The sequence below is a fragment of the Tupaia chinensis genome, unplaced genomic scaffold, assembly GCF_000334495.1.
Source record: "Tupaia chinensis unplaced genomic scaffold, TupChi_1.0 Scaffold000272_1, whole genome shotgun sequence".
Lineage (NCBI taxonomy): Eukaryota > Metazoa > Chordata > Mammalia > Scandentia > Tupaiidae > Tupaia > Tupaia belangeri.
The window spans coordinates 5,791,217-5,816,548 of NW_006159754.1; the positions used below are offsets into that span (position 1 = coordinate 5,791,217).

General features: G+C 38.3%; 1 protein-coding gene across 1 annotated transcript in view; it reads left to right on the forward strand.

The window, feature by feature from the left end:
* MME (membrane metalloendopeptidase) overlaps window positions 1-25,332 on the forward strand; it is a 118,667-nt gene that overhangs the window by 47,213 nt on the left and 46,122 nt on the right. Inside the window, exons 10-17 of the mRNA XM_014588278.1 lie at window positions 11,137-11,271; window positions 13,266-13,367; window positions 15,673-15,809; window positions 15,919-16,012; window positions 17,146-17,274; window positions 18,822-18,920; window positions 22,151-22,231; window positions 23,615-23,718. Coding sequence (XP_014443764.1) covers window positions 11,137-11,271; window positions 13,266-13,367; window positions 15,673-15,809; window positions 15,919-16,012; window positions 17,146-17,274; window positions 18,822-18,920; window positions 22,151-22,231; window positions 23,615-23,718 — 881 coding nt within the window. The remainder of the gene's footprint in view (window positions 1-11,136; window positions 11,272-13,265; window positions 13,368-15,672; window positions 15,810-15,918; window positions 16,013-17,145; window positions 17,275-18,821; window positions 18,921-22,150; window positions 22,232-23,614; window positions 23,719-25,332) is intronic.

Here is a 25,332-nt window from a genome sequence, read left to right on the forward strand (position 1 = left end):
AACACACCTGGCGCATTTGAGTGCATGCCCTGGATCACAGGAGGAGAATGGAGAAGGGGTTGTGGTGTGGTCATTCGCCCTAAGGAGAGATTTCTCGCTTTCCCTATCACTGTCTCTGTCTCTGCCCAGGGAGCACATGAGCCCTATAGCAAAAGTCTTTTTTTTTTTTTTTAAAGTACTTATTTCTTTTTTTAAAATTACTTTTTTGCCCTATTGGTTGCTTTAATTTCTACACACTTGTAAGTTTACCAAGATTCCTTTTGTTTTTGGTTTCTAATTTCATGCCATTGTAATCAGAAAAGATAAGTAATATGATTTCAGTACAAACGTGATCTATCCTGGAAAATGTTCTGTGGGTACTTGAGAAGAATATATATTCTGCAACTTTTGGATGAAATATTCTGAGAATATCTGTTAGATCTGTTTGGTCCAAAGCATAGTTCAGGCCAATGTTTCCTTATTGATTTATTGCCTACACGATCTGTTGAAAGTGGGGTATCAACGATTTTACTATTATTGTATTGCAATTTATTTCTTCCTTCAAATCTACTAGTATTCCCTCTGTATGTGCATATCTCGTTTTCCCAACACCACATGTTAGATAAATTACTCTTGTCTCCATTGTGTTTTTGGGCACCTTTGCTGAAAATCAAGAGAGATAATACTAAAGTTTATTTCTGGCCTTTCTGTCTTGTTCATTGATTGACTATGTTTGTTTTTATGCCAGTACCATGCTGTTTTGGTTACAATAGCTTTACATTTTGAAATAAGAGGTTGTAAGGCCTTCTGTTTTGTAGCTTTTGCTCAAGATTTCTTTGACCATTCAGGATCTTTTCTGGTTCCATGCAAATTTTAGGATTTTATTTCAATTTTTGTGAAAAATGATATTGAAAATTTGATAGAAATTGCATTGAATCTGTAGATTACGTTGAGTATTGTGTACTTTTAAACAACATTAATTTTTCCAACCTATTGAAATGGTAATAGTGTCTTGTATAATTTTTTTATTAGTGTCTTATAGTTTTTAGTGTATAGATCTTTTACCCCCTTGGTTAAATTTTTCCTACATATTTTTTGATAGCTCTTGTAAGTGGGATTTACCTGAATATTTCTGTATCCTCCCCCTTTTTTAAAATCAATTCATTTGGTTGGGGTGAAGCAAGGGAGAGTGAATAACTGTGAAAAAAATTCATATTTTCTGCTCATTTCCTTGATAATTGCTGCTCTCTCCCATTCCCTACTACCTCCAATCCCTTACTTATTTTCTTCTGCATTAGAAGACACTTATCAAATACAAGTTAATTCTGGTTTTCCAACTACCCTCTGTTTCTGAAAGAAGTTAACTTCCTCAAGTTTTTTTGTTTCTTTGTTTGTTTTTAGAGATTTTTGCTATAGGGCGCATGTGTTTGCCAGAGAGACAGAAAGGGAGAAATCAACCCCTGGGGGCAGGGTAGGGGATGGCCATACCACAATCCCTTCTCCTCTGGGGATTTTGGGCACACGTACCCACTATCTGGCATGAGTTTTAAGCCAGCAAGTCTGGTACTTGAACCATGGTCTACTATGTGGGACATAACCAGTAGGCCATCTGCTGGTCACTCCTCAGGTATTTTTTTCTTGGTGCCTCACTGCTTCATGGAAAAGGATAGGGTGGAAAGGTTAGGAAAACAAAATCATATCTAGTGAAGAAGTTATAAACCTAGAGGAAATCTTCATATCATTGGACTTCATTGATTTTTTTTTCACTCATAAGTTTTATATATGTTATTTCTTTTGCCTAGATTAAGAAACTAATTCTTGATCTAGAATGCCCACTTGGTCACTTTAGGAGAGGAAAGCTAAGGCATTTGGTTCAGGCTAACGTGCAACCCTAGGGCACTAGATGTCCCAAAAGAACAGGAAAGTAGAAATGGTGATCTTTGTGAACAATCTTTTATCCTCTTGACCATTTTGAATTCAACAGACCTCCTGGCACTCTTACTGTTCCATCAGTCCTGTTGACTTCACCTCTAATAGCCTAGAGTATGTTTTTGTTGGTATTTAGTGATCTCAGTATCCCAGATAGCATGAGAGTATTGTCATCACAATGAGAGGTGTAACCAACCATAAAAGAATTATGGTTGTTTTCTGTGTTCGGTTTAGGAATAAAGGTACATAATGAATCCTCAAAAATGGTCTATAGGAACCAGCAGTTGGCATAAAGGTTACATTGCTGGACTCTCATATAGCCAACCATGGTTTGAGTCTCCAACTTGGAAGCTTAAAACCCATGCTGTGCATGTGTGTTCATGTGCCCAAAATCCCAAAAGGAGAGTGGAGGAAAAGGGATTAGAGCATGGCCATCCCCCTGGGTCTCACTTCTTGTCTCTCTCTGTCTCTTTCAGGAGTGCACATGCTCTATAGCAACAGTTTCTCTTAAAGAGAAAAAAAAAATCTGTAGATGAGCTTCTGTTAGTCGATCTAGAAAAGATAGGTGATACAGAACAACCCCTCATCTCAGAAAGGGGCACATGTTCACCATGTCTGCTGTTGATGACACTGTTCTCAAAATGAGTTTGTCAAGGAGTCTGTCATGTCTCTCTGTCTTGTTAATTGCATAGAGCCTGAGTTCTGAGGTATTCTGATTGTCTGAAGAGATCATGTAATGATACGCTGCCACTCCAAGAACAGAACTAGTGAAATGCAAAACAGTTTTATCCCTTATAAGGGTATAACTTCTTATTCAAGGAAAGCAATATAAAAGATAAACATTGCCCATAAAAATAATCTTTCACATGCACAGAATTTTAAAATTAAACCAACCATCCACCTTATGTGAGAAAGTTCTTATATATTGATTCACTGAGAGGATGATGACCTTAATTTTCTTAAGAGATTGCCTGCCTCCAGAAGAGTCTCCTGAGCTCCATGGTAGGGGCAAACTGGACTTGGTCTCAAAGCTTCCTTTTCTGTACCTCCTTAGCTTATTGAGGCTAATTGTTAGCTTGTCTCTTTCTGGGAGGAAATCTGTAGATCAGGAATTCAAATATTTGAGTAATTCAATGGGAAGTATGTTTGGCTCTTTACTGATACTAGTTTTAGAAGGTAGGATAGGTTAGGACTACCTTGTGCATGTTAATGACAGGACTCTACATTCACAACCTCGTATATATCAACTCTTGAAGCAAAGCCATCATGAGTTGTTTTACTTGCTTTTTATACACCAACAAAATATTTGTTTGTGCAGAGTATTCCAAAGCCAAAATAAAATTGAAAAGAAAAAAAAAAAACAAAAACAAAAACAGAAGCTACTGGAACTAGAGGATGAGAGCTTGAGGAGAGAGGAGTTAGAAATTGAAAAGTCTAAGATATAGTGCTACAGGGTGTAGCAGGGGAGGAGAAGGCCAAAGCTATGGAGACACTTGGAGCTCTTACAAAACTGTGGGTTCTGGAAAATGGAGACATTTCAGAGATGAGAATAGAGGACTAGAACGTGACCAAGATGGACTGAAGCCAGAAAGAGATGACCCAGGCAGGGTCTGTGTGTATCTAGATCAGAGAAAAGACAGACCAGAAAAATTCTCTAAGCTGCACCTAACTGTTAAAAGAGCGTGAACTGAGGTTTGCAGTCCCTGAGATGAGGAGGTGCCAGCTGGAACTGAAATTAAACCAAATCCAGAAAGAACTGTATTTACCCCCTTACACAAAATACAAACTGAGAGAAACTGCTTAGGACTTGGGCTGAGAATGGAAGTTCTGATGAAATAGGAAGTGAATGAAACCCTGAGGCCAGCGCGTGGCATGGTGGTTAAGGCACTGGTTCAGACTGCGGTTCAAGTCCTGAACCTGGTATCTTGCTTTCTCACTTTCCCTTTCTCTCTGTGTGTGTCTGCAGTGAATGGATATGCCTTAGAGCAAATTTAAAAATAATAATAATAGTAAATAAAATTAAATAAATATTTTTTTAATAAAAGGCAGTGAATAAAACTTAAATACACTTAAAATTTAACTCAATTGTGGGGCCAGCAAGTGGTGAGGTGGTTGAGGCGCTGGACTCCCAATGGGTGACTATGGTTTGAGTTCTGGACTTGATGGTTTTCTTTCTCACTTTCTCTCCCTCTCTATCTCTCTGTGTGTCTCTCTGGTCAAATTTAAATAAATGAATAAATAAGTAAACATTAAATAAATACTATTTTTTAGAGGTTTTTGCTATAGGGTGATTGAGCTCGCCAGAAAGACAGAGAGAGACAGAGAGACAGAAAGTGAGAAATCCCCCCGCAAGGGGGATGGCCACACCACAATCCTTTCTCCTCTATTCTCCTCTTGGGATCTTGAACATGCATGCACACACGCCTGGTGTGAGTTTAAGCCACCAAGTCAGGGGCTCGAACTGTGGTCAACTTCATAGGAGTCCAGAGACATAGCCATTATGCTATCTGCTGGTCCCAAAATAAATCATTAATTTTTAAAAATTTAACTTAATTGTTTTATTTAGCAGCTATTCATTGAGCTTCTAGTATGTGCCAGTTTTCTAGGCAGTAGGGATTCCAAGGAAATAAGGCCCTTATTCTCATATTCAAATAGGAGGAGATATACAAGTAATTTAAGGAAATAAAATATATTGAGATAGTATTATAAAGGAAATAAAGCAAGGTGATTTGACAGACAGTGAGTGACTGGGGGCAGGTGTTGGTGGCGAATGCAGATGGGATTTAATTTGGCATTTTAGAAGATCGCCCTGGCTGCTCTTTGTAGAATGCATTGTATTGGAAGCAGAGAGATCAGAGAGAGATCACATGGTAATTCAGGTGGACTTGGATGATAGTAAGTCAAAGCAATGTGGACAGAGCTAAGGTACCTTGTGAGGTGGGCCTCTCATTATAGGGAGATTGCGTGTGTGCATTAAACCGCTCAGCCAGTATGTGCTGGAGGGAGGAATGGGAGGACTAGCCTCACTGTCTAACACAGCATGGACTTGTTAAAGCAGATCCTATAAGGGAAACTGCTGACTTCGCTTTGTCCTTTCTGGATACCAGGTGCCTAACTGTCAGAAGGTTTCACTCAGTCCAGGTATCTGTAGTTAACAAAACAAACGGGGGTTTTCACTTGGTACTTAGCGAATATGACAAGAGATGGACTGAACTATCCATTGACAAACCCAATTTGTGGAAAAAAAAAAAAAACTGTATGCAACTTCCCAAACATGTTCAATAAGCCCTCAAAGGTATAGAGTAAACTCTTAAACAAATTTCCAGGTTTTTGTTAATAATCTGATGAAAGCCCCAAACTGTCCCCTGCTGGTGCAGGATTGCTCCTGTGGGGTCCAATGTTGCACCTGCCCTAAGTCCTGCTGGAGACTGGGGCTGTTTCTTGTTTCCAGCCCTCAGGAGTGGCTGAGTAACTCAGCCTGCAGTCCCTCCCCAGGGAGCAAGTTTTTCTGTGCTGGCCTCTGCATGCTCCCTGGCATGCTGTTTCAACTGGGCAGTTTCCAAGTTTCTTTGATAGGAAACGTCTTCTCTGCTTGGTGTCCCTGTGTGTTCCCCCAGCAAATTCCCAGTGTAACACTATTAAATATTCCCCAACGTCAATGGCTTAGAATAATTCAGTTCTGTGACTTCTCAGTCAATTCACGCTCCACGTTATGTGGTTTTTCTTTCTAGAAAGAAAACGGTAAGTTGGATAGGAGCTGGGTGCCTTAGAATCTTTGGAAATGAAACCTCTGATCCATAGGTAGTTGGCCCACATAAGTACCCAAATTATCAGCCAGTCTGACTGGAGATCTTTCTATTCCTGACTGGGTCTTACTGCGATTCATTAGCAGTTTTACTGAAGTTCAAAGGACGAAGCTGGAAGGCATTGTTCCCTTCTTCTAACAACCATCAGCTTTTTTTTTTTTTTCAGGCAGAAGGAACCTTATTCCTAAAGAGTCTATTTATAAATATTATTGCCTAGCCTTGCAAAATGAAGATAATTCTAATTAGAGTTAAGAATTCAGGTGTTGGCTGTTAGTAAATATCATCTTATTGCTAGGCCACAAAACTGCTATTGTATAGATTTTACTGAACCATTGAACCAATTATTACCTTTGAAACTACTATTATAAGTTCTGGAATTTACACTTTCTTCTGAAGGAAGGACTTCATAGATGATTTGGTGGGTTCTTATTCACATAAAAGATTGTTGATATACTATTTTAAGACTTCAAATATGCTGCCTTGATTGCCAAAAAATGAAAACTGGCCCAGCCATGGTGGTGCAGGCAGTGGGACCACCAGGCAGTAGGCTCAAGTCCTGGGTCTACCTCAACATGCTGGCTGCACTCATAGGCATATCTGTGGTTCAGATTGTTGGGGTTTGGGGAAGGATTGTGGCATAAGTATTGTGTTTAGGGTGCCCCTCTCTCTGGAAATAAATATATAAGTTTTTAAAAAATGACAGTTGGGGCTAGCAGGTGGCATGGAGGTTAAGATGCTAGATCCCACATGTGCCCAGCTGCACGGTTCCAGTCCAGACCCAGTGGCTTGAAAATCACACCGTGCATGTGTGTGTGTGTGTGTGTGTGTGTGTGTGTGTGTGCGTGCATGCCCAAAATCCCAAGGGGGACTGGAGAAGGGATGGTGGTGTGACCATCCTGCCAAGAAGTGATTTCTCACTTTATCTCTTTCTCTCTCTCCCTCTCTGTGAGCACATGCACCTTATAGCCCATTAAAAAAAAAATTAAGAAGCTAATTGTGACCTCCATCCTAATATCTAACTGCTCTCTCAGTCACCAAAATGAAAAATTAAATTTCAATTTAAAAAATATCCTGGCCAATGTACTGTTTAGATGTTAACCTATGTGTTGATTACTTCCTCCCCAAATACAATCATTATAATAACTCGTCTTTTTGCATATATAGAAAAATCTTATAAAAAAAATTATAACACTTAGGGTAGAATCTTATCTTGTAAAAGGGATTTAATAACAGCAATAAGCTTGGCTTCTGACAATTGTTAGATAAATTTGGAAGCCAGGAAAGATAAGACACCAAGATGCAATTTTTTTTTTTCTTTTTTTTCTCCTCTCGGGATCTTGGGCACGCACGCACACGCGCCCGGCGTGAGTTTTAAGCCACCGGGTCCAGGACGTGAACCGCGGTCGACTACGTGGGAGTCCAGCGACATAGCCATTACGCTAACTGCTGGTTCCCAAGATGCAATTCTTTTTCAGAGGTTTTTGCTATAGGGCGCATGCACATGCCAGAAAGAGAGAGACAGAGACAGAAAGCGAGAAATCACCCCTGGGGGAATGGCCACGCCACTATCGCTTCTCCTCCATTCTCCTCTTGGGATCTTGGGCACGCACACACACACACCTGGTGTGAGTTTTAAACCACTGGGTCCAGGACTCGAACCACAGTTGTCTACATGGGAGTCCAGAAAGATAGCCATTACGCCAACTGCTGGTCCTGATGCATTTTTTAATAAGTTACATTGGAGTAGTTACCAGGTAATGGGATTCACTGACATAAGTAGTGCATTCCATGTAGGTATATTAAGAATTCAAGCTTTTGAGTTTGAGTATCATGCACTTTCAGAAATGTAACCAGTTCAGACTGAGAGCATCATCCAAGTTCTTGTACTCGCTTTATACTAAAGTTATATAGTCTTTAAATACATCTATAAAAATAAAGAGTGGAGTCGACTAGTTTGCCAAATCAACAAAGTACACAAGAAGACTTCTGCTATTCTTTTCTCACCTCATTAACAAAAAAGCCTCCCATAAAGTAAAGGAAAAAAACTCAGGAGATCCATATTGGAAAACTCAAATTACAGGTTTTTTTCATAGCCAGTAGTAATTCCCTGCTAAAGGTAGAGGGATTTATATGCTTTGAAATACAGTTAATTCAAAACACTGCATGTTTATACTTCAGAATATTTGGCCCCATGAGGTATGTATTCAGACATATTTGTTTATTTCAGAGTGAAATAAGACTCCTGATAACCTTTTAATAGAAAAAAAATGGAGCTGTCAAGAGCATACAAAAAATTATCTTTCCATTTCTATTACCTTAGTGATTTAGTTTTTAATATAGATTCACAGCTGAAAAATAGTTTGTTCTTTGCAGCAGCATATCCATGGATAGAGATGCTAGCTAGATTACTCCAAATTGCTGGGTACCCGTGAAAAGAGAGAGCCCCTTTCTCTGGGGAACTGTTTACTTTGCATTGAATCAAGGTCATGAATGTCAATATGTGAGCCTCTGGACTTTCAGATTTGATAACTGTGTACATTCTGCTTAGGTTCATGCTTGATAAAGTATCTTCATTTTCCTTTTAGTTTTAGGTCTGATTAATGCGTCAAATGTACCTTTGTACTCAATGTGAATATAAGGATACCTGTTTCATTTATAATCATTTAGTAGGGATATGAATAAAACACTCTTGAAATGGAAAATGTGAACCATTTTATAGCAAACTTTACGATAGCCTTCCTTTGTGTTTGCCCTGTGAACAAATCTTAGGTCCATAGAAGACCCTTCTTGGGCTTGCAGGTGGTGTGATGGTTAAGGTGGTAGACTCCCTAATGATCAACTGCGGTTCAAGTCCTGAACCTGGCAGCTTGCTTTCTCACTTTCCTTTTCTCTTTCTCTCTCTGATAAAATTAAAAAATAAATAATAACAAATAAAATAAATAAATCTTTTTTCTTTTTTGAAAAAAAAGACCCTTCTTATCTCTAATCACAGTTGCCTGCTTTTACCAGTTGTAAAGTTAGGGCCAGGAACTTGAGTTTGGAGTAAATTTTAAATGAGGTGAGATCATAATGTATTTTAATTGCCGATAGATAATATTGGGTCATCAGAAACGTCTCAATGTATTTTTCTATGTGATAAATAGCTTGAGTCTTAACAAAAGTGGGATTCAGTTTCCTGGTGTCAATATTACCTTGAATAAGTCATTTATATATTCTGGAAAAGGTTAGTAATAAAACTAGTACATTGCTTACTTTTACAACTAAAATGTACATGAAGATAAAATACAAAAATTTGAGTTCTTAGAAGAAAGCCAATATCAATGTCTGGTATGTTTATAGTGAAATCTCACAATAACAGGAGCTAGTTCTAGAATTAACTAAAACTCATTAGTGTGTGCTAGAAGAGCTCCTGAGAACAGTCTCATAAAAACAAAAACAAATAAAAACACTGCTTGATCTAAGGAAATAGATACAAAGATGTCCTGATCGTATTACATGAGTTCAAGGCCATATCTTCATGAATTGTTGAAAATATAGTTGTGATAGGACCGGCAGATGGTGTAATGGTTACATCTTTGGACTCCCATGTAGTCGACCATAGTTTGAGTCCTGGACCCAGTGACTTAAAACTCACCCCAGGCACATGTGTGTGTGTGTGTGTGTACCCAAGATCCTGAGAGGAGAATGGAGGAGAAGGGATTGAGGTGTAGCCATCCCCCAGGGAGTGATTTTTTGCTTTCTATCTCCCTGACTCTCTCTGTCTCTCCAGGGAGTGCATATGCCCTATAGCAAAAGTCTCTCTCTCTCAAAAAAAAAAAAAACCATATACATACATATATATATGTATGTATGTATGTTTATATATATATATACACACACACACAATGTATGATTACAGATAGCCTGAGGAAAAAAAATTGGTAAAGAGATTTATTATTATTTAAGAGGAAAACAGCACTTATATGTTATTTCTTACGGAGAGTTTTGTAACTGCATTCTTATTAAGAAAAAAAACTTGATCAAAAATTTAAAATCTTTATAACCAAATGGTTATAGATTACTTACTGTTTTCTTTTTTAAAAATATTCTATTTAACTCCATTTATTATTATCATTATTATGATGATGATTACTAATTTGACCAGAGAGAGACAGGGGGCAGGTGGTAGTGAGAAAGCAAGCTGCCAGGTCCAGAACTTAAACCACAGTCGGCCATGTGGATGTCCAGCACTTTTAACCGCCATGCTCCCTGCCATCCCCCTTAGTACTTTCAATGTGCTGTTTTATTGCTCTACTTTAAGCTCTAGTTCAAAGATAAGTTGACCTAGGACCAGCAGATTGCCTAATGGTTATGTCACTGGACTGCCACATAGTTGACTGTGGTTCTAGTCCAGAACCTGGCAGCCTAAAAGTCACACCCAGCATGTGTGCGTGCATGCCCTAAATCCTGAGAGGAGAATGCAGGAGAAGGGACTGCAGGGTAGACAACCCCCTGGGGGATGATTTCTCACTTTCTCACTTTCTGTCTCTCTCTCTGGTGAACATATAGCCCTATAGCAAATTATCTCTCAAAGAAAGATAAGCTGACCTAAAGTCTGTGCACATCATTTCTTTGGGTACTTAAGAATGGGTTTCTATTGGGTTCTCAGAAAAATCATGACGTATTTTAATATGTCAATATTTCATTATGTTCTATTGGTCTATAGTTTCCTTTGTTGTTATGTCCTTGTCTGTTTTGGGGATGGGGTGATGGAGGCTTCATAAAATTAATTTGGGAGGGGTTCCTTCCTTTAAATCTTTAGAAATAGTTTGAGAGAATGGGGGTTAACTCTTTTTTTAAAAAGTTTTGTAGGATTCGGATGTGAAGCTATTGAGTCCTGGTGGGCTATTGTTGTTGTTGAGAGGTTGTTTATTGCTGATTCAATTTCATTGCTATGAGTCTATTCAGGCTTTCTGTGTCTTCCAGATTCAGTCTTAGTAGATTATATGTGTCCAGAAATCTGTCCACCTCATCCAACTTTTCTTGTTTGTTGGTGTGTAGTATTTTCTAATGATCTTTTGTATTTCTTATATCTGTTGTAATATTTCCTGTTTCATTGCTAAGCAAATAAAGGCAGACTATGAGCAACTGTGGATACCAGAGACAGTGTGGGAGGAGGATAGGAAATGGCAGAGGGTGAGAGGGAGGGAATCAGGGGGAAAGAAGAAGTAAAATATATAAGAAACACAAAAAATAAATAAATGAATAAATAAATAAAAACTCAAACAATAAAATTCATTATAACTTATCTGTTACCAAAAGTTAATATTGAATTGAAAATAAAATTTAGGTTAAACTATTATGATAAACATTTAGAAAGGTCTCCCACATTCACCGCTATTTTTATACTTACTGCAAATTTACTGCTATTTATTTCTTGCAGGCTTGTGAAGCATATGTGGATTTTATGATTTCTGTGGCCAGATTGATTCGCGAGGAGAGAGGATTGCCCATCGATGAAGAGCAGATATCTTTAGACATGAATAATGTTATGGAATTGGAAAAAGAAATCGCTAATGTAAGGCATATTTTTTTCTGATACCTGAATAAAATTAACCTTTTATTTTCCTTCCCTCTATCATATTTTAAAAGTAAAAGGTGCAGTTCTTTAACCAAGTAATTAAAAATGCGTAACTCGGTAATGAATCATTTACTTCAAGAGGACCTTTGTAACTAAGAATTTTATGGTAACCTGAGTCTCTGACATCCTAGAGACACATTAAGTTAGACAAATATTAAATGAGATAAACCTAATTGCCTATTATAACATGAGTGGATTACATGGAAATACTGCTGTGGACAGTCAACTGGTTAAGATCCTAGATCCTGAGGACACATGGAAAGCTGTTTTATTTTGATATGTATACCTTTACTTTATTTACTTTGGAAGTTTAAAGTGATCACAGAAATTGTCTTTTTCCCTTTGCTAAGGAGCATTAATCTCCCAAATGGTCACATGGCAATGTGATTCCACTTAGGGTAGATGATCAGCCTGCTAAACTGAGGAGTAAGCAGACAGGAAGAATTTAGCAGCAAGGCCCAAAGGTCATATTCCTGAATTTCTGCAGCTTCTAAATGAATCCCTGAAGTCTGAATTGACACTTTCTCCACTGATGGTCCACTGTCAGGGGCCTACAGTCTGGAGCAAGTGTAAGCAAAATGTAGGCTCCTAGTTGAACTTGCGGTCAGATTTAGACCCACAGAGCTGTCTTCAGCGTTGCCACCAGTGACTTGCACCCCTAATTCCCTATCTGCTCACCACTGCATGATAGAAAATCTTGAAGACTGAAGATCTTGGAGGATAGTTTTCATTTTCATGGGATTACATGAAACCCCTTATCTCTAATCGGGACAGGCTGTGCTTGGAGCTACAGCTGGGTGAATGACAGTGGGTGGGCTCCATGTGGTTCTGTTAGAGAGACAGGCTAGAGAACAGTTTCCCATCCTGGGCATTTAGCCCTCACATTTGCTCAGACTATGTTCTCTTTCCAGTTTGTTTTTATTTCTTGTTTTTGTTTTTGTATTTGCCAGAAGGCACGTGTGCTTGTTGGAGACAGAGGGAGAATAAGAGAGAAAGAGAGAGAGAGAGAAAAAAAAACTGCGGTTGGCCATATGGGAGTCCAGCGACATAACTGCTATGCCATCTGGTGACCCTTGTTTTATCTTTTATTTTTTTTGATTCAGTGAAAAAAATAATAAAATTGGATCTTTTAGGTATAAAGCACTCAACTGGTTAGGCAGGATGGGTGCAAAGATGGTGCTGTGATTCTCTTTAGATCACTTACAATCTGCCTATGCCAGGTACTAGGAAAGTCTCTGTTTCTTGCCATAAATTCTTGTAGAAACTGTTGCACCTTTTTTTTTTTTTTCTGACCAAATATTAACTAGGACATGGAATGGTAGCAGTGGGGGTGGGAGATAGTATTTGAGAGATACATTGGAGACACCTCTATCCAGGAAAGTTACAACCTGAAATAGTTATAGACACAGCTGAGCTGGCTATCCACCACAGCCTGTAACTATTGCTTACGGAGGTTGGCAAATACCAAAATGTAAAAAGATTTTTGATGAATTTTACACTTCACATTACAGCCAAATTTTGATAGTTGTTACTGAACACAACTTAAGATCTCTTAAATCCCCCTTCTTTTAGATATGGTAAAATAAATTATGAAATAGGTACAGAATAGAACTTGAATTATGAGACCAGCAGGTGGCATGGAGGTTAAGGTTCTGGATCCTACATGGCCCCAGTGCGTTGTTTGAATCCCAAACTTGGTGGTTTGAAAATCACCCCGGGGGCGGGGGTAGTGTGTGTGTATGCCCAGAATCTCTAGAGGAGACTGGAGAAAAAGGTATTGTGGCATAGCCATCCCCTCTGAGGGGTGATTTTTCACTTTACCCTCTTTCTCTGTCTTCAATGTCTTACCTTTTAACCATAATTTCTGTCATACAGATTTTTTTCTAAAGAATTTTTAGTTCTAAAATAATGATTCCAAATTGAACCCCTAGGCTACAACTAAACCTGAAGATCGAAATGATCCAGTGCTTCTTTATAACAAAATGACATTGGCCCAGATCCAAAATAACTTTTCACTAGAGATCAATGGGAAGGTAAGTAGCAAGTTTTATGGACCCTCTCTTGTGCTGTTTCTTAAATTATAACATTGAAATATTGTTTTTAAAACTCTTTTGAGGGACCAGCAAATGGCTTAATGGTTATGTCGCTAGACTCTCACATAGTTGACCGAGATTCAAGTCCCAGACCCGGCGATATAAAACTCACACCGGGCACCTGTTGTATGTGTGCATGTGTGTCTGAGATCCTGAGAGAATGGAGGAAAAGGGATTGTCGTGTGGGCCATCCCCCCTGGGAAGAGGGTTGATTTCTTGCTTTCTCTCTCTGTCTCTCTAGCAAACACATGAACCCTACAGAAAAAATCTTTAAAAAAAAAATGTTGATTGTGGGGGCCAGCAGGTGGCATGGTGGTTAAGGTGCTGGTCTCCCACATGGCTGACTGCAGCTCAAGTCCTGGACTGCGTGGCTTGAGACTGATGCCCAGCACGCTTGTGTGTGTGCCTAAAGTCCCAATAGGAGCACCAAGGAGAAGGGATTGCAGTGTGGCCCTGGTTAGGTGATTTCTCACTTTCTGTCTCTCTGTCTCTCTCATGAGTACACATGCCCTAAAGCAAAAACTCTATCCCCCCAAAAAACAACTATTGATTTTTTATTTATTGGTAGATTTAACTGCAAAATAAATTTAGATGACACCAACTAGTAGATTTCATGACAAGATCTGGGTAGATAAAAACTATCTGAAATAATTTTATATTTGTATAGTAAATTAGAGTGAATTTCAAAGCTAACATGCAAGGCAGCTATGAGATAATATTAGAAACTATCACAGAAAAGTGATGGGAAAAAAACTCATTAAAACTGAAAGTCTTTCTGAAAGACCATTATATAGTCATCCAACTTGGAAAGTCAAACAATAAGAACACTAGGGTTTTTTTTTTTTTAATCTCCTAAAATGGATAATTTATTCAAAGAGCTTTTCAACATTTATATCAAAGCCATCTATAGAGGTGTTCAGCACAATAATGAAGAAATAGAACACAGAAATAAGAAGAAACACTGTCTCTTAGATTTCACTTATAAGCAACAATTGGCTTCTTTTTGCCTAGCTAAAGCCAGTAATCTCTATTTGGGGCCCTGCATTTATTCTTGCATATTAGTTGATGGATATAGTTAGGTTATAAAGTCACATCCATGGGAAAATCTACAAACTACCATATTTGAGACTGGCATTCATTTGACCCTAAATCTAATTTTCAAATAAGGGCGTTGTAAAAGGCATAGCCAATAAGAATTAGACTTCTTACATAGAATGTTTTAATATAAGTGTGTAATGGATATGTTTCAAAAAAATAGTCCAAACCACCAAAGGGAATCATGAAAAGCTCGTAACATAGCACCTTGCACTTAGTAAATACCCGCGTGTGTGAGTATATACATCCTGTATATAATAGAAACTAAGCTATTATTAATAATCATCTTCAACATTCTCGACTCCTACATAAAGAACAATAGATAAGATTTTATCCTTTGGGAACTTCAAATGTAGCCTATGAAATATAAAAACTGCATGCTTATAAACCCAAGATTGAAAGTTTGAAATGTGTACTTTTATTTGGCTTCATAGCATCGCCGATCTTTGCTACACAGTGCGTTTTCATTTACAGCAGGATCTGCACTGAGATGTATTACTATGTTTGAGTGGAATGTTTATTAATATTCACTTTTAAAAGATACACACTTTAGGAACATTTCAGTTTTTGTATAAACTAAGCAAGCTTTAGTATTAAAGCTAAGTTTCATTTTCTTTTTTTTTAATATTAGTTAGACAAAGATAACAACACTGAGTCTAATTTTTAGTTGTATGTTCTCTAAGCTTAGGTAAGGCTTTGTTTTTGCTCTCAAGTGATTAGTTTAATTTTGTTATCTAAATAATCATGTTGTGGAACTAATTTTTTATTCAAAAGTTGACTAAAACAATTGAAGGAAAAAAGAAATCCCAAACAGATACCTCCCTGACCATTGTGATAATTATTTAGTTATACAATGGACACCCTTTAAGGTCTCACCCTCTTTTTTAAAAGTTATGTATTTAATTTTATGTATTCATTCATTTATTTTAATTTGACCAGAGATAAACAGAGAGAGAGAGAGAGAAAAAATGAGAAAGCAAGGGACCAGGTCCGGGACTCGAACTGTGGTCGGCCATGTGGGAGTGTCCAGGACCTTAACTACCACACCACCTGCTGGTCCCAATGTCTCACCCTCTAACCATAATTGAAACTTGGAACCAAGAAAAGAAATCCAAAATTACTGAATGTCTTATGCCTGCTTTTTTTCCAGCCATTCAGCTGGTCAAATTTCACAAATGAAATTATGTCAACTGTGAATATTACTATTACAGATGAGGAAGAAGTGGTTGTTTATGCTCCAGAATATTTAACCAAACTTAAGCCCATTCTTATCAAATATTCTGCCAGGTAGGTATGTCACAGTGCCCGTGTCCACAAAGTTTACATTTCATATCACTCTTTAGAAGCTTTGCAGCCTCATCTTTTCTGTTGCTGGGTGGTGGGTTTTTTTATACAGAGATCTTCAAAATTTAATGTCCTGGCGGTTCATAATGGATCTCATAAGCAGCCTCAGCCGAACCTACAAGGAGTCCAGAAATGCTTTCCGCAAGGTGAAGAACAAATCTCTCTTTTCTTAAGACTTAATAAAGAGATACATGGTTGTGAAGGCTTGCCATGTACACGGCTAGGATGTGGTGAACTCTGCCAAGAGACGAAATGCCAGATGGCACTAGTTTTGTACCTACGTAGGACACATTGCCTAGGAAAAAGATTAGTCTTCATGGTCTTCGCCACCCCATGTTGGTCTGTATGGCGCCTTGATCGCGTGGTCCTCTGAGGAGTGGCAGCTGGTTCTTGAGCAGTTCATAAAAGAAGACTGCCTTGCTACTTGGGTGTTGTGTTTAGAAGTAATTGCAGGGGTATCTTTTTTCATTCAACTTGATTTTCAGGTGCTCAGAGCACACTGGACATACACAGATGGACTGCGCTGTTGCGGAAAATCTATTGAGAGAAAACATGCCTGGAGATAACCTTCAGACCTTTCCTTAGGCTATCCTGACATTGTTTAAATAATCCTCATTTCAAGTCCTGTTGTGAAGGGAGCAGGAAAGAGGGATGGAGGAGGGAGATAGTCTAGCAAGCGTATTCGCTGGACTCCTGGAGGAAAAAAAACAAACAGCTTGGATTGATTAAAATGTTCAATTTTTAATTCTTAAAAAATAAATAGATGTACACATTTTTTAAAGAATGCAAAAATAGTATTGTGCAGCATTTCCCTTACCTAGGATAATACCCTTATCGGTACTTAAATTTATACATGCACAGTTCTTCTAAGTACTTGAAGTTCAGCTCAAACATTAAAAAGAAGGAATGTGTTTTCTTGTATACGAGATTTCCCCCCTGTTACATTTATTGAGCATTACTTCACCGTTTATGCCTACACAGTGGTTACAATGTTGTATTTTTTTCCCCTAAAGCTTTCTAGAAGGATATTAACTTGTAATAGCCAGAAGTTCTACTGGGATGTACTATTGAACGTATACTTTGTTTTCAGATCATTTATTAGTAAACAATTCAGTGGAATAACATGTTATTGTAAGCTAGGGACACACATGTCTTGAAAGGAGAAGCGATGAATATTGCAAGAACTTAGACAAGACATATATAGAGTGAAATGTGTGTTCTTACCACGCTCCATCCCTCTACTCCTGGTCAAATCCCCTTTCCTTTTTCTCTTCTGTAGGCGCTTTATGGCACAACATCAGAAACAGCAACTTGGAGACGTTGTGCAAACTATGTCAATGGGAACATGGAAAATGCCGTTGGAAGGCTTTATGTGGAAGAGGCATTTGCTGGAGAGAGTAAACACGTGGTAATGTGTTCAGCACAACACACTATCGATTATTTGCATTGATGGGCAATTACATTTGTCTGCAATTTGATTAAAAATTTAGGGACAAGCAGTTGGCATAATGGCTATGTCGCTGGCCTCCCATGTAGTCGATCATGGTTCTAGTCCCAGACTTGATGGCTTAAAACATGCCAGGCACGTGTGCATGCGTGCCTAAGATTCCGAGAGGAGAAGGGATTGCGGCATGGCCATCCCCCCAGCAAGGGGGGATTTCTCACTTACCGTCCCTCTGTCTCTTTCTGTCTTTTTGGCGAGTGCATGTGTCCTATAGCAAACACCTCTCCCCCCAAAAAATATTGTTAATCAGAGAACTTCTGAATTATAGTATGCCATTATTTACCATTAAATCTCATCTTCTTCTCACCCCAAGATCTAGTTTTGCTATGGCTCCTAATGTTTAATCCAAAGCCAGCTAACCATTTTCTAATAGAAGTCACCTCTTTTACTGAGATAATCATTTATGAATTTGTCTATTACCAAAATTGACCTAGAATTAGTGTTTTTTTTAAAAAAAAAAAAACTAGGAAGTAAATCTGAGTTTGTTTGAAGTATAAGAAATACACTCCAGCCAGCAGAAGGTGTGGTGGACTGGACTCCCATCTGGCCAACTGTGGTTTGAGTCCCAAACCTGGTGACCAGAAACTCATGCCAGGCATCATGTGTGCGTGTGTGCCCAAGATCCTGGGAGAAGAGTGGAAGAGAAGTGATTGTGGCATGGCCATCTCTTCTGGGGATTTCTCACTTTCCCTCTGTGTGTGTGTGTGTGTGTGTGTGTGTGTGTGTCTACGGTGAACACACATGCCCTAAGGCAAAAAAAAAAAAACTCTTTCAAAAAAAAAGAAAAAGAAAGAAATACACTCTAGGACCCGTGTGGTGGCTAAAGTGACTGGATCTCATATGGCCAACTGACTGGTTCAAGTCCTAGATTTGGTGGCTCAGAGAATATGAACGGCGCACATATGTGCATGCCCAACATCTCAAGAAGAGAAGGAAGGAGAAAGGACTGTGGTGTCGCTCTCCCCAGTGGGGAGCGCTTTCTCACTTTCCCTCTCTCTATCTCTCTGGCAAGTGCACATGCCCTACAGCACATTAAGAAAAAAGAAATACACTCCAATTTTTATTGTTGCTGAAATAAAGACAATGGAACTTAACGAAATGCTGAAAGTATCTATTGAAATGCTACTTCATGCTTAATTAAGCCATGAATGGAAATGACATCTAATATTATATTCTTGCATGAGAGTGAAAACTGTGATGTTCTGAAGATTATTTTTTAAATTAATGTTTCTATTAAAGCCCTATTTATAAGGAGTGTTGGTAGTGCCCATATTGCTTTAAAAAATATACTGACTTCATAGATCCATTTGTTCAGGTCACAGTTTGTCTATAAGTTTTATGATTCTTAACGTGTTATTGAGTCACATAAAGACAGCGTGTAGCTATGTTTTTCTTAATTTGTGTCACAAAAGTTGCATTAATGGCCAAAACTTGTCTTCTTTTGATTTGAGGTTGAGAATTTGATTGCACAGATCCGAGAAGTTTTTATTCAGACTTTAGATGACCTCACTTGGATGGATGCTGAGACGAAAAAGAAAGCTGAAGAAAAGGTAAGGAGCAAGCAGGACTGACTACCAAGGAAAAACATGTTTATAGGAAAATGTTAACTTTAAAAACAGTAAAGAAGGGCCAGCAGGTGGTGTGGGGTTGAGGTGTTGGACTCACACATGGCCCACCACGGTTTGAGTCCAGGACCTGGCAGTTTGAAAATCACACCAGGCCTATTTTGTGTGCATGCTTAAAATCTCAGGAGGAAAATGGAGAAGGGATTGTGGCATGGCCAACCCTGCTGGGGGTGATTTGTCACTTTCTATCTCTCTGTCTCTCTCCTGTTCAGTGAACACATGCACCCTTTGGTTAAAAACCTTAAAAAAAAAAAGCAAAGAGAAAAATAATGAAAGATTACCTAAAAAGTTGCACACTTTTAGGAGGTAATGTTTCTAGGAACAGTTTTCATGAATAAATACTTTTCCTATGATTTTCAGTTTTTATATCTGCAGTCAATAGTCATCTTTCATGTTCAATCAAAAACTTTAAAGTACTATATATTCCTTTCTTTAAAGGAATAATTTGGGATATTAAGAGGATAATTCTATGTGAAAAAATAAAGAATTAAAAGATATTATACCAATGGTTCATATTGTTTCTCCTTTTACAAAACATCCTTAAAAGTATATAAAAAGTGAGAGGAAAATATTTTATGAAAACTGTGAACATGCTTTATTAACAACATTTAAGTGCATCCTAACCATTCCTACCTAGTTAAGGTAGCAGAAAAAACAGACCCTTCTTTGAACTGAGAGGAGTCCATTAACCTATTGGAATGAGGTCATCACTTCTGGTCTAGTTCTATCCCACAATTAAATCAGATAGACTATCTTCTTTCCTCTTTCAAAGAGCCCTGGGTGAATGAATTGTAGAATTTAGGCCCTCAGGTTAGCTGTGTTTCTGTTACTCTGGCCCCAGCTCTTCAGAGGTTCTTCAGACTGGCTTTGCTTTCACAGTATAGCTGTTCATGACTTGGTTCGTTTTTGATGTAGCCAATTGGATTGTTTTCTATCAGCATTTTCAAAGGATGCCATAAATCATTGGACCTACAAGTTTTTCCATGAAACAATCTCATAGTCAAAGAGTTTAGGAAACACTTCCTGTAAGCAAGCTTCCTCGGATCCCACTGTAGGCTAAGTTACCTGCTCCTAGGGTTTGATTTTAAGGTACCATCCATCCACTTGAGAGTCAGTATTTATTGTGTTATCTGTCATCATTGCTCCTTATGGTAAGCATTTGGGGAGCAGAAAATTTTGCCTAGCATTGTATTCCCAGCTTTTTTTTTTTTAAGAATTATTTTATTTAGCTTTATTTATTTGTTTGTTTGTTTAAGAGGGAAAGAAAGAGAGGAAGAGAGAAAGTGAGAAAGCAAGCCACCAGCTCCAGGACTCAATCCATGGTTGGCCATGTGGCATGTGGGAGTCTAACATGCTTAACCACCATGCCACCTCCTGGCCCCTGTATTTTCAGCTTTTTACAATTTTCCTGGCTCCTGAGAGGCAGTCAAACATATCTCAAATAAATCAACAAGTTAATTCTTCCTTTTGGGTGCTTACAGTAACCTGAGAGTCTATCTTAGATTCTAAAGAAATCTGCCTGATGCCTTTGCCATAGTGTTTGCCCAAAGTATTTGGCAATAAATCTTTTTTAAAATTTATCTTGAAGTACCTCTTACTTTCTCTGGATTTTGTACCCTTTGCAACACTCTGGGTAAAGATTCTCTAGGAAATATGGTACCTTTGACAGAGAGATGATTTGTAATGAGTGTGGAAAACTACAACAAGAAGATGAACTTAGCCTACGTGACTTCAGTGACACATGCTACCAGATACACTGGGGGAATCCTGGCTTATGTATCTCGTAACAAAGCCATTTGTCCACTTCATGGCAAACCATGTAACTCAGAGATACAAGCCAAATCTTTTACGAAAAACTTAAAATTTATTAAATCATTCAAGAACAACATAATATGATGGAATCAAAAGTCAAATATCTTTGAGAAAAAAAGAGAAATAAAAATAGAAATGGCAAGTATTGAACAAGTGGCGATAATGCAATAATAAAATTAAGTAAACAATTTTAAAGTAGTGAAAATTAGGGGCCAGCAGGTACATGGAGCTTAAGGCAGCTGGATCCCAGATGACTGAATCTGTGGTTCTAGTTCCAGGCCCAGTGGTTTAAAAAATATGCCAGGTACAAAACCCCAAGAAGGGAATGAAGGAGAAGGCATTGTGACATGGCCATTCCCTAAAGGGGATGTTTTCTCACTTTCCTTTTCTCTCTCTCACTCTTTTTGTCTCTAGTGAGCACGCACCCCATAACAAACTAAAAATAATAATAATAATAATAAAATTAAAATTAAGAATTAGAAATAAGAGTAAATAAGTGGTAAATATGAGCTGAGGAACAAGGAAAACTCTGCTTGTTGTGTTTAACAACAACTTGTTTTGTTATTTTAATTAATTTATTGATTCTTTTTTTATTGCCAAAGGGCACGTACCCTTGCCAGAAAGAGTGAGGAAGAGAGAGAAAGAAATGGAACATTTCTTCATTTTTCCCTTCCTCATGTTTCCATCTTGTCAGGATTTGAGGCTCACACACACATGTGCCAGGCATGTTTTTCAAGCCACAGGCTGGATTTCAAACCCCATGGGATTCAGTTCCCTTAACCTCTAGACTACAGACTGGCCCTCTGCTTGTTTAATTCATGTAACTTGACAAAATACGCGTGCTGATGCGGAGACCACTGGGGCACATAGAAACTATAGGAACCCCTCAATATGCAGGGAGAATAGTAGCACTAAACCTGTAAGCACATATTTGTTTTCTCAGCCAAGTTAATGAAGTGGAAAGATCATTATCACCTTCTAGAATGGAAGCTCTAAATATTACTCCTGTACAATTGAAGAAAGAAAGTCTTCCAGAGGAAAAGTTCACAGGAGCACAATCCCTGCAGAACAGTGACTTCCATCAGTTTTTATTGTGATTGTCTTGGGAAACCTGCAGCCTGAAATAATAGGGCATTCGAAGCTATTAAATATATTTCAGACTTGGTTTTTGTTTATTATTGAACCCCAGGAAAGAGGCATTGCAAAGATGTTTGTTTAAGTGTTAGCCAGGTAGCCTTTTTGTAAACAGTGTGGATATTCCATTGCTAGTCGTGGGCAAATTATGATGTTTGTATTTGGATGTTTCATAATCACTCTCACAGTCAATATTTTAATTTTCATAGGCCTTAGCAATTAAGGAAAGGATCGGCTATCCTGATGATATTATTTCAAATAATAACAAACTAAATAATGAATACCGTGAGGTAAGTCTTTATAAAGACTCTGGTCTATGACGCCCAGGGCTGGTGATAATGTTTTTTTCTAGCTATGAGTGCCAAAAATGATGTCACACATCCTAAAACCATAGGTCTTACCATGAAAAGCCTTTAACACTGATGCTAGAACTATATTCATTTTAGCTTTTTGTTTGATTAGTCTGGATTATGTTTGGATGTTTTTTCTTGGTTTTACTTGCCATTTGAAGAATAGTGAGAAAAATCTGGTATTCTTCCAAGAGGATCAAGGTGTAGACAAGGTATAGAACCCAGGCAGCCCTTGGGCTCCTTGTCATGTCAGTGCAGGCCTGAAAAGTCAGAGCTCGGGTCTCCCTTCCACTTCCTAATTCTTTCCCCAGTGCACAAACCAGATCCTGCCTCCTCTCTTTAAAAGAAAACAAAATGAAACAAGTCTAATATTGAAAAAACAGGGACTATTTAATCCTATCCTGTTAATGTAGCAATTAAAAGAGAAGAGGTTGGAGTGAGGTCACTGTGGAACTGATTTCAGACTCTGCTGAGAATCCTACTGCTAACCTGCTGGTCACCACAACTGCTTGCTATCCTGGTGACATCAAAGTGATCCTTGTTCAGTCCTGGATCGTGGTGATTCCTAATCCTTTGATTACTGGCCCAGCATGGAGATTTGCAAGGCAGTATTCTCTCCTTCCTTTCCATTTTCAGAAAAATGTAATTTTCTCTTTTAAATCAAACTACAGCTTTCAAATCCCAAGGGCCCATATGGAAGGAATGTAGTGGCTAAGGACAGACTTGAGAGTCAACGTGTATGGGTTCTAATTCTAGTTCCACTATCCACTAGAGGCTAAGAGCATAGACTCAAAGATCAACTCCTTGGGTTCAAATCCCAGTTCCACCACTCATTTAATCTTGGGCAAATGATGAAACTGTTCCTCAGTTTCCTCAGTTTTAAACTGAGGATAGTTCATAAAACGATGATTATAAGGATTAAATGAGTGCAGTATATATTTAAAGTACTGAGAACAGAGCTTAGCACACCATAGGTCCTAAGCAAGATGGTTATTATCCCTGTCTGTTATGGGAGGATTAATATTATCGTAGTGAGACTTGTCTGCCACGTGGTTTCATTTGATCGATTATAAAAGAGCAGATGTGTGTGGTTTGGTTAGAGTAGTACTGATCTATAATCTAGGAATTAAATCCCTCTTTGGTGAGTTTCACTTTACAAACTAGAGTAGTACTGATCTATAATCTAGGAATTATTTTCCCCTTTGGTGAGTTTCACTTTACAAAATGATAGAACTTAAAATATTATCTGGTTTCTAGAAAAAAACAATTGAAGGTACTGGTTTTAATGTGTTTTTTTCCCCCAAAATCTTTTATATAATACAGTTGGACTACAAAGAAGATGAATACTTTGAGAACATAATGCAAAATTTGAAATTCATCCAGAGTAAACAACTGAACAAGCTCCGGGAGAAGGTGGACAAGGATGAGTATGTCCCGTCCAGTCCCTAATGTCTGTCCATGGGGATCGGGGGGCGGGGGGGAGGTGCTTCCCAACTCACTTAAGAGAAAGAGCCTGACATAGAAAACTACTAAAAAGGGCAATGTTCTTTCTATTGAGAAAGTCTACAAGCAGTTAATTATATTAACATTAAATATATAGGTAGGAATTTAACCATATTTCAATTTTTTTCATTAAGTTATCCTTATATTTACCTCATTTCTTTAGTTTCTTCTTAATCATTATCTATCCCCTCTAATTTATTTGTGGATGTGGTTCTTTTTTTTTTTTTTTTTTTTGGAGAGGTTTTTGCTATAGGGCACGTGTGCTTCGCCAGACAGACAGAGAGAGACAGAGAGACAGAAAGCAAAAAATCACCCCCCAGGAGGGATGGCCACACCACAATCCCTTCTCCTCCATTCTTCTCTTGGGATCTTGGGCACACACGCATGCGCGCCCGGCGTGAGTTTTAAGACACCGGGTCCAGAACGTGAACCGTGGTCGACTACATGATATTCTAGCAACATAGCCATTACGCTAACTGCTGGTCCCAAGATGAGGTTCTTAAAAACACAGCAAAAGTAACCCATTGTACTTCAAGTTTTCTCTGAGGCCTTACTCTGTATCCAGAATTTTCTTCTGTTGACAACCCCACCTTTTTTTCCCATCAGTGTAGCATCCCACAACTCCATCCCATTCCTAGACTGGTTCATGGAATATGTTTTAACCCTGCAATAGCCACAGAGAAGATACCAGGAACCACTCTTATTCATAGCCTTCAAATTCTTTTTAACCTGCGTGTTACTGACATTAATTCTTTAAATATTAGCTTACTGTTTATTTTTTAATTAAATGAAAGTTAATGTCAGCATGTGTTTTTATACACTTAAATCCATAGACTTAGCTTAGGTTCTTAGACCCTAAAGAACACACACCTTTCCTTTGGATCTTAAAGTGAAAGTACCCAGCTCATAAAAGATTCTCAGTTAAAACTAAATTAACGAATGAGTGAACAAGTGAAAACAATAAATACACTAACTTGGTTGGTGTGGTAACTAACGTGATAACATGCCAGAGAGGTGCTTGGTTCATTCGTGCATTCTTCTTTAATTGATTCCTTTTTCTTAACTACTGTTTTGAAACACTGACCAAATGCAGGTGTCACTGGGCACTTGGAAAACATCAGCATTACAGTGACAAAAGGTAGACAAGACAGGATATGATAAACTACCATGAGGGAAGTATGACAAGAAGGGTACACAGAGTGCAGGGGACAGTCTGATGGCAACACTGCTGTGTTCTCGGTAACTCAGGCTGGTCCAGATGACCAGAGTGCCAGTGCAACTCAGTCATTTCTCTGGCATTTTGAACTCTTGCAACACTATAGTGCCCTGGAAAAGAGACAACTGCTTTGATTGCTTCTGGGTTTGCATTGGAGCAAAGGTTGTGTTATCTGATCTTCAAAATGGGACTACAAATATCAACATTTCGTGTCTCATCTGTGAAAGAAGGAAGGCAAGCAGATACATATGGTTGGTATTATAATCAAGTCATCAAATTCTGTCTCCAGCAATATACAAAAGTTATTAAAAAATACTGTGGG